Below are 13,298 nucleotides of genomic sequence, written 5' to 3' on the forward strand. Positions count from 1 at the left end.
GGTGAGAGAGAAAGATGAGGGGGAATATAAACAGACAGTGGGTGGAGTGAGGATGATTCAGTGTCAGAGTTTGGAGCAGAGGGAGGAGGCAGCTCTGACACATTTCAAGGATGAAGGTTAATGGCACAGAAGACCTCCAAGACAATGCAAAAAGTGTAGAAACAGAACCACAGGGGGAAACGCATAGAGAGGGGAGGAAGCTGCTTCATCAAAGATAACTCAGACAGCGTACGATCCAGGAGACTGACGTGTTGAAATGTGACACAAAGCTCGGTGTAATGATGAGAAAGCAAGGGTAATTTGCTATTATAAAAAAGAACACATAAGGTTTAACAAAGAAGATGCTTTGGCTCAACTGCTAAAAGGAAATAGGAATACAACAACAAATAAAAAGAGTGTGATATAAAAATATTTTATGTATTGCTCAGTTATAGGATCGGGTAAAGATAAAGAAAAAAAATGATGCTGTCAGTAGCTAGCAGCTCATATTCATGTAAGGTAATGCTTGAGCAATCAAATCAAACAAAGCTATATCGGTTATAGTTAGTTATATTATTTATAGTGAAGAAGAAGCCACTGTTGGTGACAAATGCCACATAAATACAAAAATATAGAAAAGTTGACAAGAGCCATGTAGTAAGTAGACTTACTACTAAAGTAAATTCACTGAAGTACTTCACTGTATTCCTACTTTAATTACTCCACTGTAATTTGCATGCAACTGCAGAATGTGGAACCCCGACTTACGAACACCCCATTTAACGAAAAATTCAAGTTATGTAGGCACTTAATGGCAATATTTCTGCCCGTGTTACGGCAACATTCCCGCATAACGAAATCCGCTGGCTCTGATTGGCTGAGCCCAGAATGCCTACAATGCCCACAATGCCTTGTGTCTCATTGTGACAACCCCCTTGGCTTTCGTACTTGCGCTTCGCTATTCCATTTAAACGGTGTATTGTTGTTGCAGTTAGCAATTATCCAATAGCCTATCGGTCACTCAAAAGGCGCGATGGGTGCTTCGACTTAAGAAAATTTTCGACTTACGAAAGACCCTTGGGAACGAATTAATTTCGTAAGTCGGGGTTCCACTCTACATTATGTACTTATAGCTCAGCAATAAATTAGTAATTAAACATTACACCAGCAGCTGGAACAATAATTTGATCATTTTGACCTAATAATTTGACAATAATTAAACATTTGACTTATGTTAATCATGTCGAAATACTTTTGTCCACTTTCCAAAAACAATTATCCAAAATAAGATCGTAAAATCCACGGTCACAATTTACATGCAGCATCTCTGCCTTTTTTGCACTTCATACCCCATCTCCCACCCACCACTCCTCTGTCCAAACAAAGTAAAAACAACAACCAGTTTCCATCAATGTCATTCACGCTGACCTTGCCAACACTGCAGATTGCAATAACCAGTGAAATGAAGGCTGACCGTGTGCGCTGTACCAAAATGTCATCATTGTGTTATCACCTGTTTAAGTGTGATCTTTTCTGTCATCACATTCACAAACTGTTAATCATCCTGTCATTTACATGATCCCAATAAACATATGCAAACACATTCGGCCTCACAGCTGGCAGCATTATGAATGTTTCCATACAAGGAGTGGAAAGGCCAAACCATTAACCACTGAGTCAGATTAACAGGAAGCCTTATGTGGAGCTCTGAGCATTAGGAGGACTCAAAGACCCAAAAATGTGTCTGAAGACTGTTGGCAAGTGAAACAGTTACAAATGCCGTACTGTGCATGCTGACATATATGCTAATTATATTTTTCTACTTTCTTACATGTTCCCCAGTAGCTTTCAATGCAGCTACACAATGATCAAAACCACTTGGCCTTTGAAGCACAATAGCAGAGCAGACCTGTATAACTGTATGAAACAGAGGATTTGGATAATTAAATATGTATGAGCTTCTGTGTTCTACTATATCTTAACAGTGCTCTTCAAAAGGGATGCCGCTATTTGTGATGCGCACTAAAGCAATCAAAGCTAAACAATAACATGTCAAATATCATTTTACACAAAGCGAGAGCTTGTGTTTGGACAGTGTGGTTGTGCTCAGTGGGACCCGTTCTTTAAAAACAAGAGTGCACAGCAAGAACAGCAAGTGTGCAGTGAATTTCTAATGAGTACTTTGAATCTGCGTATTTGGAAAATACATATGAAAGCAAATAGTTGGCGGGGGGGCATGATCAAAGTCGTTAGAATATCTTGGCAGCTGTCGGCCTCTAAAGCTAGAAGATAAACAACAATGCAGCAAAAAAAGAACGTGTCAGTTTCACAGTATAATACTCACACGCTTGACTAAACGTCACAGCCTGCCATAAAACAGTGTCACTAGGTGCCTATGCAAATGGGCTCATAAGTTTAGCCATATAAAATTTTCTGACTGAACACCATGCAAAGTGAGGGCAACAGCAAACCATATGAGGTGTGGTTGACTCATTTATTCCTTCATCCAACATTTAGCCAGCAGACCTTCAGGGAGACTAGAAGCATACTACAGCAGATGGACAGAAAGCCGAGGCTGAAGGCTATGAGTCTTTAAAAAAGCGAGGCAAACCACTTTCTTAAATTTCTCTTTTGCTATCACTTGAGGTAAGTGTCTAATGCTTAATGACTCAGTTTCTGTGCTACTATACTAAATAATCAAAGTTTTTTTCTTCTGCAGTTTCCGAACGACTGAAAAGGACAAAGAAAGAAAGGACACAACCATGTCATTTTGCCATGCTGCTCCTCTCCTCAGTCCTTGACAAGTTTAACACACCGTCACCATGGCAATGCTACAGATTCATCACATCCTCCGTATCAGGGTCCTAGAGGACTCTGCAGAGTGTGGAGTTTTTGTGGTTAACATCTACTGTGGTGAGCCTCTTCTGCTCAGATTCTGGTGCGTGAAGCCCGCCTTCCGAAATGGTCAGGTGGAGCAGATGGATGCAAACGCGCAGACCGCAACGCAGATGGATTTTGTTCTCCGGGTCACACACCGTGCGCCTGACCTCCCTAACAGCCACTACTGGGGTCCGTTTGTGTTGTCGCTGTGCCTCGACGCTCTTCGCTTCCGGTTCCGCCTGCCAACTCGGGCCCAAAGCGGCAGAGAAATACAAGAGATCATGGAGGAATGCGGTGAACTCATGTTACTGCGCTGAAAGCTTTCAATTATGACCCGAAAAAGCAAATCCTCTAAAGCTTTTACGCATCGCAAATGTGATTTTCTTTTTTGTCTGCTTTGACTCGATGGCTGATGCAGCGATTCACCTCTTGGCTTTGACTGTATACACACTACCAGCTCTGCGCTCTTCTTTGGTCGAATCTGCGGTCTCGCACGCCCACTCAAGCCAGTTCATCCACCCTGGCCTGCTATGTATGTCCGCCCAGAGACAAACCGCCACAACATCACTGGCCTAACCACACACACAATAGTGGGCAGAGCCTGGGGTGCTTTATGATGGGCCAGGCACACCATAACTCAGTGTGGTGAGGATGAAAGAGCAGCGGCAGGAACGGGAAAACTACATGAAGACAGCTCTGGTTACAAAGTTTATGTGAGAGGCGAGAAGGAGGAGGGAATAGCAGGCGGGAGCAGGAGACAGCATGGCACCCTACTGCCCTCTAGTTAAGTTATTAAACTAAACCAATCGGAAAAAAAAACAAGACAACAGTAGTGGACAAAGCCTAAAGCAAATAAAATACTTACCATCATAGGTAAAGTAGCCTCCATCTTTAAAGACTACGACAGCAGGAAGCTCTGGCAAAGATACTGACTGTTGAAAACACAAAAACACCACTTTAGACAAAGATCCATAAATCATATAAAATATGTGAAAAACTCTTTGTACTGGGGAAAAAAAACATCAGAGCTTGTAACGTGTGCAATCCCAGGGCAAGAGACATGCTCAAAGAATCTAAATACATTATCTCAAACTAGGAAAATATAACTGCATGTGTCATTCCCAAGTGCATTAATGACATGTTTGTGAGTGTATCTTTGTGAAATTAATTTCATACTTTCTAAAGACGAAAGATGATCGCCTATTCAAAGCATTACCTCTGGCAAGGCTTCCTCTGAAGCAGAGAAGAAGTAAGTATAGACGATGAGCTCAGAGGCAGCGTCGTTGTACTTCTCCTGCAATAGCAAAAAAAGAAGGAAAAAAAAAAGGCTTTCGGTATTCAAAGATTGTAAATGATCACTTGAAGGTATTGCATAGAATGAATTCTTTCTTATATTATGTCAATGCTGCAGCATAGCATTGCCCCTATCATGCAGACTTTTGTGTGGTTGCTAAAGAATAAAAGAATGAAAGTGTATTGATGTATGTTGCTTACTTTGAGAGGAGAATCCCCACCAACATACACAAAAAGCACATCGTGCCGTTTCATCATGTGCTCAAACATCTGCTTGCTGGGAAGGGCTCGGACGGCTGGTCTGATGGAATAAAGAACAAACAAACAAACAAAACATACACAGGAGTTCATTTTGATAAGTATTTAAACCTCACAGAGTACAACAGTGATGTGTAATGTCCTAATCTTGGTTTCTGTGCTGCTAGCACCACCCAGTGGCAGTTCAAAAAACCACTGCAGTCCTCAACCCGTCTCCGAGCCAAGCTTTTGATCAGCCCCTCTGTCACGGATCTAGTTTGATTTCCCTCAAGGAGGGGAGAAATCTGTCAGGCTCACTTGATACAGTGGTTTAAAGTGGAGCATCAGAGGCAGAAATCCATTGAGCTATGAAACAAATATGGCCTGGGTTGATAAGCTGCCTTAGATGCTTTTCATTTAGCTTGGCATGTCTTCCTGTGAAATAAGGGAAGTTCTACTCGGCTCTCAGTTTCTCCTCATGTTGATTTCCAAGTGTTGTTTGAACCCTGTAACTTACCCTGCCACCCTGTTGGCAAACTCTACAATATCATCTTTTGTCCTCGGTCCCTTGTAATTGTAGGCAAGATCACCCTTTAACCTGAAAATAATAAGAAAAAATAGTGAAAGACTGAATATTTCATTGAAAACCCATTCAACACCTTTCACTGTTTTGTGCCAATAGAATGACACCGCTTGCATATTTATGTGAAACTGAATAAAACGGGAATTAACTGCTTGGCATTCATGCATTCAGGATTTGTATGAAAAAAGAATATTATGCAAGAGGTGTACGTCGAACTAAATTTTCTGATTGGACCGCTCTTTTGACATTTTAGAGTAGATTCTTTTTGCTGTTTAAGCAACACAAATATTTTTTTCCTTCTACTGGTTCTTCCTCATTTTATATAGCAGGTGCCAATTTTTTGTATGCTTTTCTAATGTAGTGTTGGACCCACCTTTGCCCACTTAAAAAATCCTAAATTAATTGGTGGCATAGATTCAGTATAATATTGGAAACATTCCTTACAGATTGTTTACCATGTTCATATAAAACCAGTACACGATGCTACTGAATTGCTGGCTGTACGGCTCTCCCTTTCAACCTCATCCCAAAGGGGGTTTTGGTCGAGAGCCGAGGCGAATGGAACATACAAAACCCGCTGGCATGTCGATGGAACCGGCTTCAGATCATGTGTGCTTTGTGAAATGGCGCCTTACCCTGCTGGCAGTGGCTATCAAGAGATGCACACGGTCAGCATCAATACTCGGCTCGGCAGTGGCATTCGAATGATGTTCAGTTGGTATTAAGGGCCTTAATATGCGCCAGGGAAAAGCATTCCCCACGCAATTTTACCACTAACCCAGCCTGAAGCGTTGACACAAGGCAGCTGGATGCCAAATCGTGACCCTACCATCTGCGCATTACAGCAGAAATCTAAAGTCATCGTACCAAGACATGCTTTTCCACACTTCAGTTTTGGTGAGTCACAGGGAGTGAAGCCTGGTTTGGTCTGGCCAATCAAGTTTCAGCATGTTACGCATACTGAGATACTGATGTGCAAAGCAATCATGCTCAAAATAGTTGCAGTCACTTTTCTTTTTTTGGGGGGGGGGGGCCTTAACCAATCTAGCAGTTCTCCTCTGACCTCTGTCATTGACAAGAACAGCCCATCACTGGATGTTTTTGTTTTTTATATCTAATTTTGTAAACTATGGAGACAGCTATTGTAAGTTAACAGGAGTTAGCAATTTTTGAGAAACCATCGCAATAAGCAGTTTTATAAATCCACCTGTTCCCTTTCATGTTATAGGTGTCTCATATGTTATACATTGAATATAAGATATGTGGTATATGATGTGAAAAGAAAACAAATTGAAAACCTAGAATTTAATGCCAGATTAAGCTTTTCTTTTACAGACGTTTACATCATAATTTTGAAACTCTGCCCATGTTTTATATTAACATCATACCTTTACATATGAAATGAATGCCTTTAACAATAAAAAGCAAATTATCTCACTTAAAAGTCTGTGACCAACATCTGAACTTAAAAACAACAACCTGTCATACAAACAGCATGTTCTGGTGAAACAGCACCTACCAGGAAAACCCTGTTCACCGCAAAGGTCAACTTAATCTAAATCATTACACCTCCAATAGGGGAAAAAAAAAAGACAAATGACTTTACCTAATTGAGTTCCAGCCGAGAAAACTGCTCAAGTCGAGCTCTTACAACAAGCAAAATGCATTAAGGATTGCTAAGGTTGCATCAGCCCACGGCGCTTAATGAACTCAGGGGGAAACAGAACTCTAAATCAAGTCTCCTTCTGTCACCAAGGGAGGTATCTCGTGTTCTTCGATGGATGTTTCATCACTTGCTTGGTTTAATGTTATGAACCCTGCAGTGATCTTGTGGCACTTTCCCAAATGAGCTTGATGAAACTAAATGGGGAGCCCATTATGTTAGTGTGCTGATAAATGATTCAGCTTCATATAAATGGAGGGAACTCTGCTAAGTTGCAAGATCATTTATCTCATGTCAACATGAGCCCTGCCGTTAAGCAGCTGGTGTCTACCTAAATTCATTCATTTTATAATAAAAAAAAATGGCACTTGAATTTTAAGAAATGATTTGAAATAAATTAAATGGAAAGTATGCGCTAAAACATTTGGACAACTGCATTTGTAGTTTCACAGGTACACTCAGATATACTGTAATAAAGGCATACGAGTGAAATCAAGAAGCTATTGCTAATTCCAATGATTAAAGGGAGTTTTGCACAATCATCCCACAAGAAATGTGTAATTAACAGCACTCTGAAGTGCCAAACTAATATAATTTTTTTTCAAAATGTGTGAACTGACTTTGTTACTTGGTTATGCCTTAAGGAGAAAGCAACAACACCTTATTCCCTCTTGAATAATTTATCTAAGGGCATCTCCAAAGGCAAGGCAACAAGGGAAAAAGCATCTTTATAATGACACAAAATACACGCAGGTACACTTAGATACAGGAGGTTACAGTGGGGGTGGGGTGGCTGAAGCAATAGCTAGAGTATAAAATATAAATAATGCAACAGCCACATAACAAATTACAGTCCAAAATTACTACATGTTGGTGAAAAAAAACGCTCCTCTGATTAAATAGTGAAAGGAAAATTACTGAAGCTTCACAAAGACAGTGTTACCTGCAAAACAACTTTAATGGAATAATTAAATATTGTGTTCAAATTTAATTAACCTTTTAATAGCATATGACTTTTTCTAAGTGCTCAAGTATAATAACTTGTTTTTAAAAAACTGCTTGGTATTACTTCCCATAAAGTCTATAATGAGTGTGGGATATATTCAAATCATTTAACTTCATCTTGCATCTATACCAAACTAAAGAGTGGTACTTACAGTTTTATTGTGGGGTAACCACGAACACCAAACTCTGATGCCATTCCTGCAACACAGAAAACAATACAAATCATACTTGCTTTTTTTGAAAGGCTTAATCTCCACATCTTGAAAGACTTCTCTCTCTTTGAAAGATTTTAATACCCTCTTGTAATCTTCTTAAAGGATTCAAATGCTCTCCTAATTTAATCTCACTGCAAAAATTAAGTATATCTCTCTGAAGCATTACAGATTCAAAAAGAAAGACGCTTTCCTGTGGCTGGAGAATACGTGTCCATAGATTAATCTTGCAGTTAGCAGCTGCTTAATAAGACACAGAACTGTTGCATTTGTAGAGGTATAATTTTTACTCTAACACACTTGTAATATTGCTGTACCAACATCCCTACACGTCACACAAATGTCACAGTAACTGGCATTAATACTCTAATGTTTGTATTGAAAGCATCATGATGTTGAACAACATGGTCCATTACAGAGAAATGTTGTCTCTAGCACATAAAGTAATCACCTGGGAGCACGCAAGCTCCAGGGGAAGACATTAAACTGCTACATGATTTACTCACCAGAGTAAGCCGTAGCATCCATCTTTCCCACACGAACCGGCGACCCTGAGCTCTTCAGCTCAGCTCCTACCTCATGCCATATTGGCTCTAGTTTTTTACAATAGCCGCACCACGGAGCATAGAACTGAAAGAGACCACAAGAATAAAAGAAAGCATTCTTTAGATCATGTACAACCTACTGTGAAGTCTTTCATATAATCATAAACTATATTAATAGCGACCTTAATATTGTGCTGTCAAGATTCACCCCATTGTTGCAAGGACAAATACAGCTGAGTTAAAGCATTATTGGTAATTAACAGCAGATAAAAAAGGAAGAACAATTGCAGTTGTTTAATTTTAAGCTAAGCTTGAAATAGTGGTTCAAGAACTGTACTCATGTCATCCCGTTTTCAAAAAACAGAGAAAAGAGAAGGTGCATTCAGCTGGTCCTTTATTTCCCAACAGTTCACCACAGAGGATGGATCCGCATATTTGATTTGACACAGATTTTATGTCGGCAGTCCTTCCTGATCCATCCCTCCCATTTATCAGGGTTTGGGACGCTAGTATATTTTCATATTTTCTACATTGCAGAAGTCTGAACTTCATGATGTCACATTAACAGTACAGATGCAGTGTCTTTAGTACCGGGGCAAAACAAAGGCAGAGTTGTGGTAAAAATAAGGCACACCCTGCTTTTACTAATCAAATGCACTGGTCATTAGCAAATGTGAGCACTGCCATAGAAACAGACGTTTTTCCTGTCTGGAGCACTGACACTTGTTTGCCAGGAAGGAACGACATCTGCAATGCAGTGTCTAACTGTTCTTAGAGAAGGAAAAGCTGCTGTCCATCTGTGTTGGAGAGGCTATATGACCATTTCCAAATAATTAAAAGTGCATCATTCTACAGTGAGAACATGGAAAATTCAAGACAATTGTTAATCTTGCCAGAAGTGGACATCGCGGCAAGTTCACCCCCAGAGCATCTCAGACTCTACAGGCCTCAGTTAGCATCTTAGATCTTAACATTAGTTAACAGGCTGAAGTATGGCTAGTCGTTCTACAAGCTAGTAAATCAGTAGACACTGGGGTGTACTTAATTTTTCCACAAACTGCTTCTGCATTTTCATGATTTACTGATAATGACACTGTGTGATATGTCACGTGCTGCTGTCCATCTAAGGTTATATTTACCAAATTTTAAGACTTTGTAAGGAGAGCATTACTTCTATTATGTCCCAATATAAAAAATGTAGAATTGACAAAAGGTCTAACTTTCTTTTTGCCATGACGACACATTAGCTACCTCTAAGGGAGACTATAATTAAATGTTAAACTCTCTCTTTTTTAATATCTGTCTGTTTGCTGGTAAGATTTATAATACATCTTGGGTTAATGAAATATCCACAGATAATCCTTATGTACCCATATGTCTTCAAAATAAAAGCTGTTCTAACATTTTCAGCACATTTATAGAAATATGTCAAAGTAAAATATATGCAAAGGTACAGGACTTTTAATTTAATTGATTGAGGAAAGGTTGAGTTTATGTGAACAATGTAATGAAGTCTTAAGAGCTTGAAAAGAAGGCCACTGGACTTCTTTTGTCAAGCTCCTGAGGCTACCATGACCTGGACAACTGAGAACCTACACAGACATAACGTAATGAAGTAAGTTTCACAGGACAAGAGAAAATAAAATACTAACATGGCACACTATGCTTACCAAACAAAGAGAATAAAAGGCCATTTAGGATAACTAAAAGACAGGTACTGTAAGATGAAACAGAGTTCATGTGAATGAAGGAGAAAACTGTGACATCTATGTTGTCAGTGTTAGGTCATGTCAGCTTTTGACCATTTAATTTGCCTTTTTGCATCTTTTGCATGAAATACACTTCAGCAATGACTGACTTTAAGTCAGACTGTGTTCCATTTCCTCACTTGGAGGAAAAAGTGCCAGACCATCATTCCAGAGCACGCCGGCAGCACTAAACGTAGGGTTTAACAGACAGGCATGCACAAAATAACGACATGCTCTTTAGAACAAAAGGTTGCACGTCACGTCTTATTCCACCACCACAAAAAGATCTTCACACAGAGGTGAGATAGTAGCATGAGAAAGTATGATTCCCCATGCTCTTAATCATCACTTTAACCAGAGGGCCATTTAAGGTACCATTGCATTTTACAAGTTAGGCAGTTATGAAGCCGGTATGACACACCGTGTTTGTCTTTATCAGTGGACGTTAAGTATGTCTGAATTTATGAATAACAAAAAGTAGTGTATTAAAGGCTTGTTTTATCTGGTCTCGTTTAGTGTTTGGTTTTTGTCTGTTTTTTAATCATCATCTTTATTGAAATGTTATTACAAGTCTATTATATTATATGTGTGACTATTACATGTCTTATGTAACTGGTTACGATTCTTTGTATACTTAAAACACTGGTTTGTATCTGCTCTCTTGTGCAAGTTATTTTTATGGCTTTTTCGGTTACACCATATTTTTCCTGTACTAATTTTACACATTGGTGCTTTATTGTTGATTTAATGGCTAACCTAACATGTGACCATGGGTAACAGTTACAGTGGTCTTTCTCCACCGAAAGCCAAAAGGATTACAAAACAGTTATTATGGCAATAAAAGACAAAGATTCAGTGTTAAGCAGAACTTGTTGACTAATTTTACGTAAAAGCCTTTTGCTCCAGTGATTGTCTGGTTTGTTTGAATTTCTTTTTAGGAGCTTAGTTTCCACAAATTACACAACATATAACAATTTCATCAGTATAAGAAAACAACACAAAAATAAAACTAATGTCACAATTCACCATGGAGCCCATAACGCGCAGCAAAAGCAACTTTTGCTACTTTGGGTGTCGACACAAACCCTGCTTTAAAGCTCTCAGAGCCCCCCGGCTTTGCCGTGCATGCATGACTTCTCATTCACTAATCACAGGGGACTGTTTGCACGACCCCCTCCCTTATGACATCCCACCCAGACTCCCATTGCTTCCGCAAGGGATGATTCAGACAGTGGCGTGCTGGATATGAAGTAAACCATAGCTCAATGGACCCAGATTAGAGTGTGTGTTTGTGTGGGTCCATAATGTCAAACTCACATCAACCAGCCAGACGTCATTCACTCTGGTGTCTTTAAATCTATGGAATAGAGAAAAAACATAGTTGTAACCATTCAGCTGAGACTAGACAGAAATGACAAGTTCTGCCAATCAAATAAATCACATTACAATTAATGAATAATAAAATCAAATGAAATACCACAAAAGACTGTGAGTATACCATATGGGTAAATCTCGCCACAGCAATCCAAACTCATATTTAACGTAAGAATCATATTCTCACATTTAAACTGCTGACATCTGGGGGCCTGAAAAAATCAATTAAAGCCTGTGGCGTGCAGACTACTCTCTGCCCATTGATGAGCTAATGTTTAAATTGTCATTGGCAAAATCATGAAAAATGTTCCAATACAAAGACAGGCTTATTACACACAAGAGAGATAATCTACAGAGACTTTTCACCACAGGCATCCAATTAAAAAAAATAAAGCACTGTGCAACTAGAAAGAGAGGAAATCAGCATTACCACCATGTATTTTTTTTCTGCTAATGCAACAACTGCAATGTGGGCACTTTTTACCATACAGGATTTAGAGCATTGCTAAAGTACAGGAAGTAGGAGCAGTGAGCCACTTTGGATCCACACGGAGCATGATTTCTAAACTCGGAAGTTGCCGTAGCAGGAAGCTGAATTGGTGAATCAGTGAAGGGGGAAAAGCACATAGTAGTGCATCACTTACGTGTCATCTAGGTCTTCAACAAATGCAAGCACCGCTGAACTCAGGAAAGCCGCTATAACTGTGACGGTAAAAGAAAACACTGAAATCAGACAAGGTGTTTATCTCAATGTGAAGCTTTACAGCTTTAGGGTTTCTTTTCCTCCCCAGCATTAAACCTCATGACTGAAGCATCACCAGCTAAAGCTGTCGCCCCTCCGGCTAACTGTGCTTCAGTTTGAGCCGCATTTTCACCAACGGCAGCTGCAAGGGGCCTTTAAACTGATGCTGGGATAGCGTGTGTGGTCCACTGTTATTCATACAGGAAATACAAAAGCTGAACATACCTCCACAAGCCAGGGAAGCTTTTACTTCTGCCATTGCTTCGAGTGGAAACAGCAAGCAGGAAACAACCGCTAAATCGACCTCCCTCCGCGCATGCGCCGGGTTGCGCAGCCTCCTGAAGGGGTTACCAAACAAAACGGTTCCTCCTTTACCTTTTTTTTTTTTAGTTTAATTTTGTTTTAATAGTATTTAAATCACTTTTGATCTGTACCACTTACTACAGTTTTTACAGAAGATTTTCATCGACGTTTACGCCATGTTTACGGTCTATTTTTTCCACTTTATGAACGTACACAAATGCAAAAATATAAGTATTTATACTGATGAAACTGCAAGTCAAGGTTTGTGATGCAGGTCGTCCTAATAAACAGAGGTGGTTAATAACAAATAATTAATGAATATTTATTGTGTTATGTTCAATTTAGTTTTTTATTTTTACATTCCGTTGATAGAACATTTTTTCCACAGTTAAATAGAATAAGAAAGATTATCTAATGAAGACAACACAAGGTACTGATGTTGGTCTGTTTGTTTGTTACGGGGGGCCTGGTTGCTGTAATTATTTACTTACTTCATCTTGTTGCTGTTTCTTATTTTACAGTTTTCCCCCTTTTTTTTTTTAAATCAGCAACCTTTTAACTGTACTGAATTTTGAAGAAGCGACACTGATGATGACTACCTGTACCCACCATCAGGTGTCGCTCTAAGATAACGGGCAGCGGGCCAAGCACCTCAATGCCTGTGTACTTCCATAGAATAAAGTGATCATATACAATAAATATCATCAATATTACCATACATCTCTCTGTCTTCA

The 13,298-nt window shown here is 39.5% G+C and overlaps 1 protein-coding gene across 1 annotated transcript in view; it reads right to left on the reverse strand.

Moving 5' to 3' along the window:
- Positions 1 to 12,596, reverse strand: part of tmx3b (thioredoxin related transmembrane protein 3b) — a 36,256-nt gene extending 23,660 nt beyond the window's left edge. The window contains exons 1-9 of the mRNA XM_005922580.3: positions 12,487 to 12,596; positions 12,164 to 12,221; positions 11,463 to 11,502; positions 8,359 to 8,482; positions 7,793 to 7,838; positions 4,907 to 4,987; positions 4,354 to 4,453; positions 4,076 to 4,153; positions 3,725 to 3,791 (exon numbers count right to left, since the gene is read on the reverse strand). Coding sequence (XP_005922642.1) covers positions 3,725 to 3,791; positions 4,076 to 4,153; positions 4,354 to 4,453; positions 4,907 to 4,987; positions 7,793 to 7,838; positions 8,359 to 8,482; positions 11,463 to 11,502; positions 12,164 to 12,221; positions 12,487 to 12,520 — 628 coding nt within the window. The 5' untranslated portion in view covers positions 12,521 to 12,596. The remainder of the gene's footprint in view (positions 1 to 3,724; positions 3,792 to 4,075; positions 4,154 to 4,353; positions 4,454 to 4,906; positions 4,988 to 7,792; positions 7,839 to 8,358; positions 8,483 to 11,462; positions 11,503 to 12,163; positions 12,222 to 12,486) is intronic.
- Between the last annotated feature and the right edge of the window lie 702 nt (positions 12,597 to 13,298).

The sequence above is a fragment of the Haplochromis burtoni genome, unplaced genomic scaffold (assembly GCF_018398535.1).
Source record: "Haplochromis burtoni strain Fernald_Lab_line unplaced genomic scaffold, NCSU_Asbu1 Contig_58, whole genome shotgun sequence".
NCBI lineage: Eukaryota > Metazoa > Chordata > Actinopteri > Cichliformes > Cichlidae > Haplochromis > Haplochromis burtoni.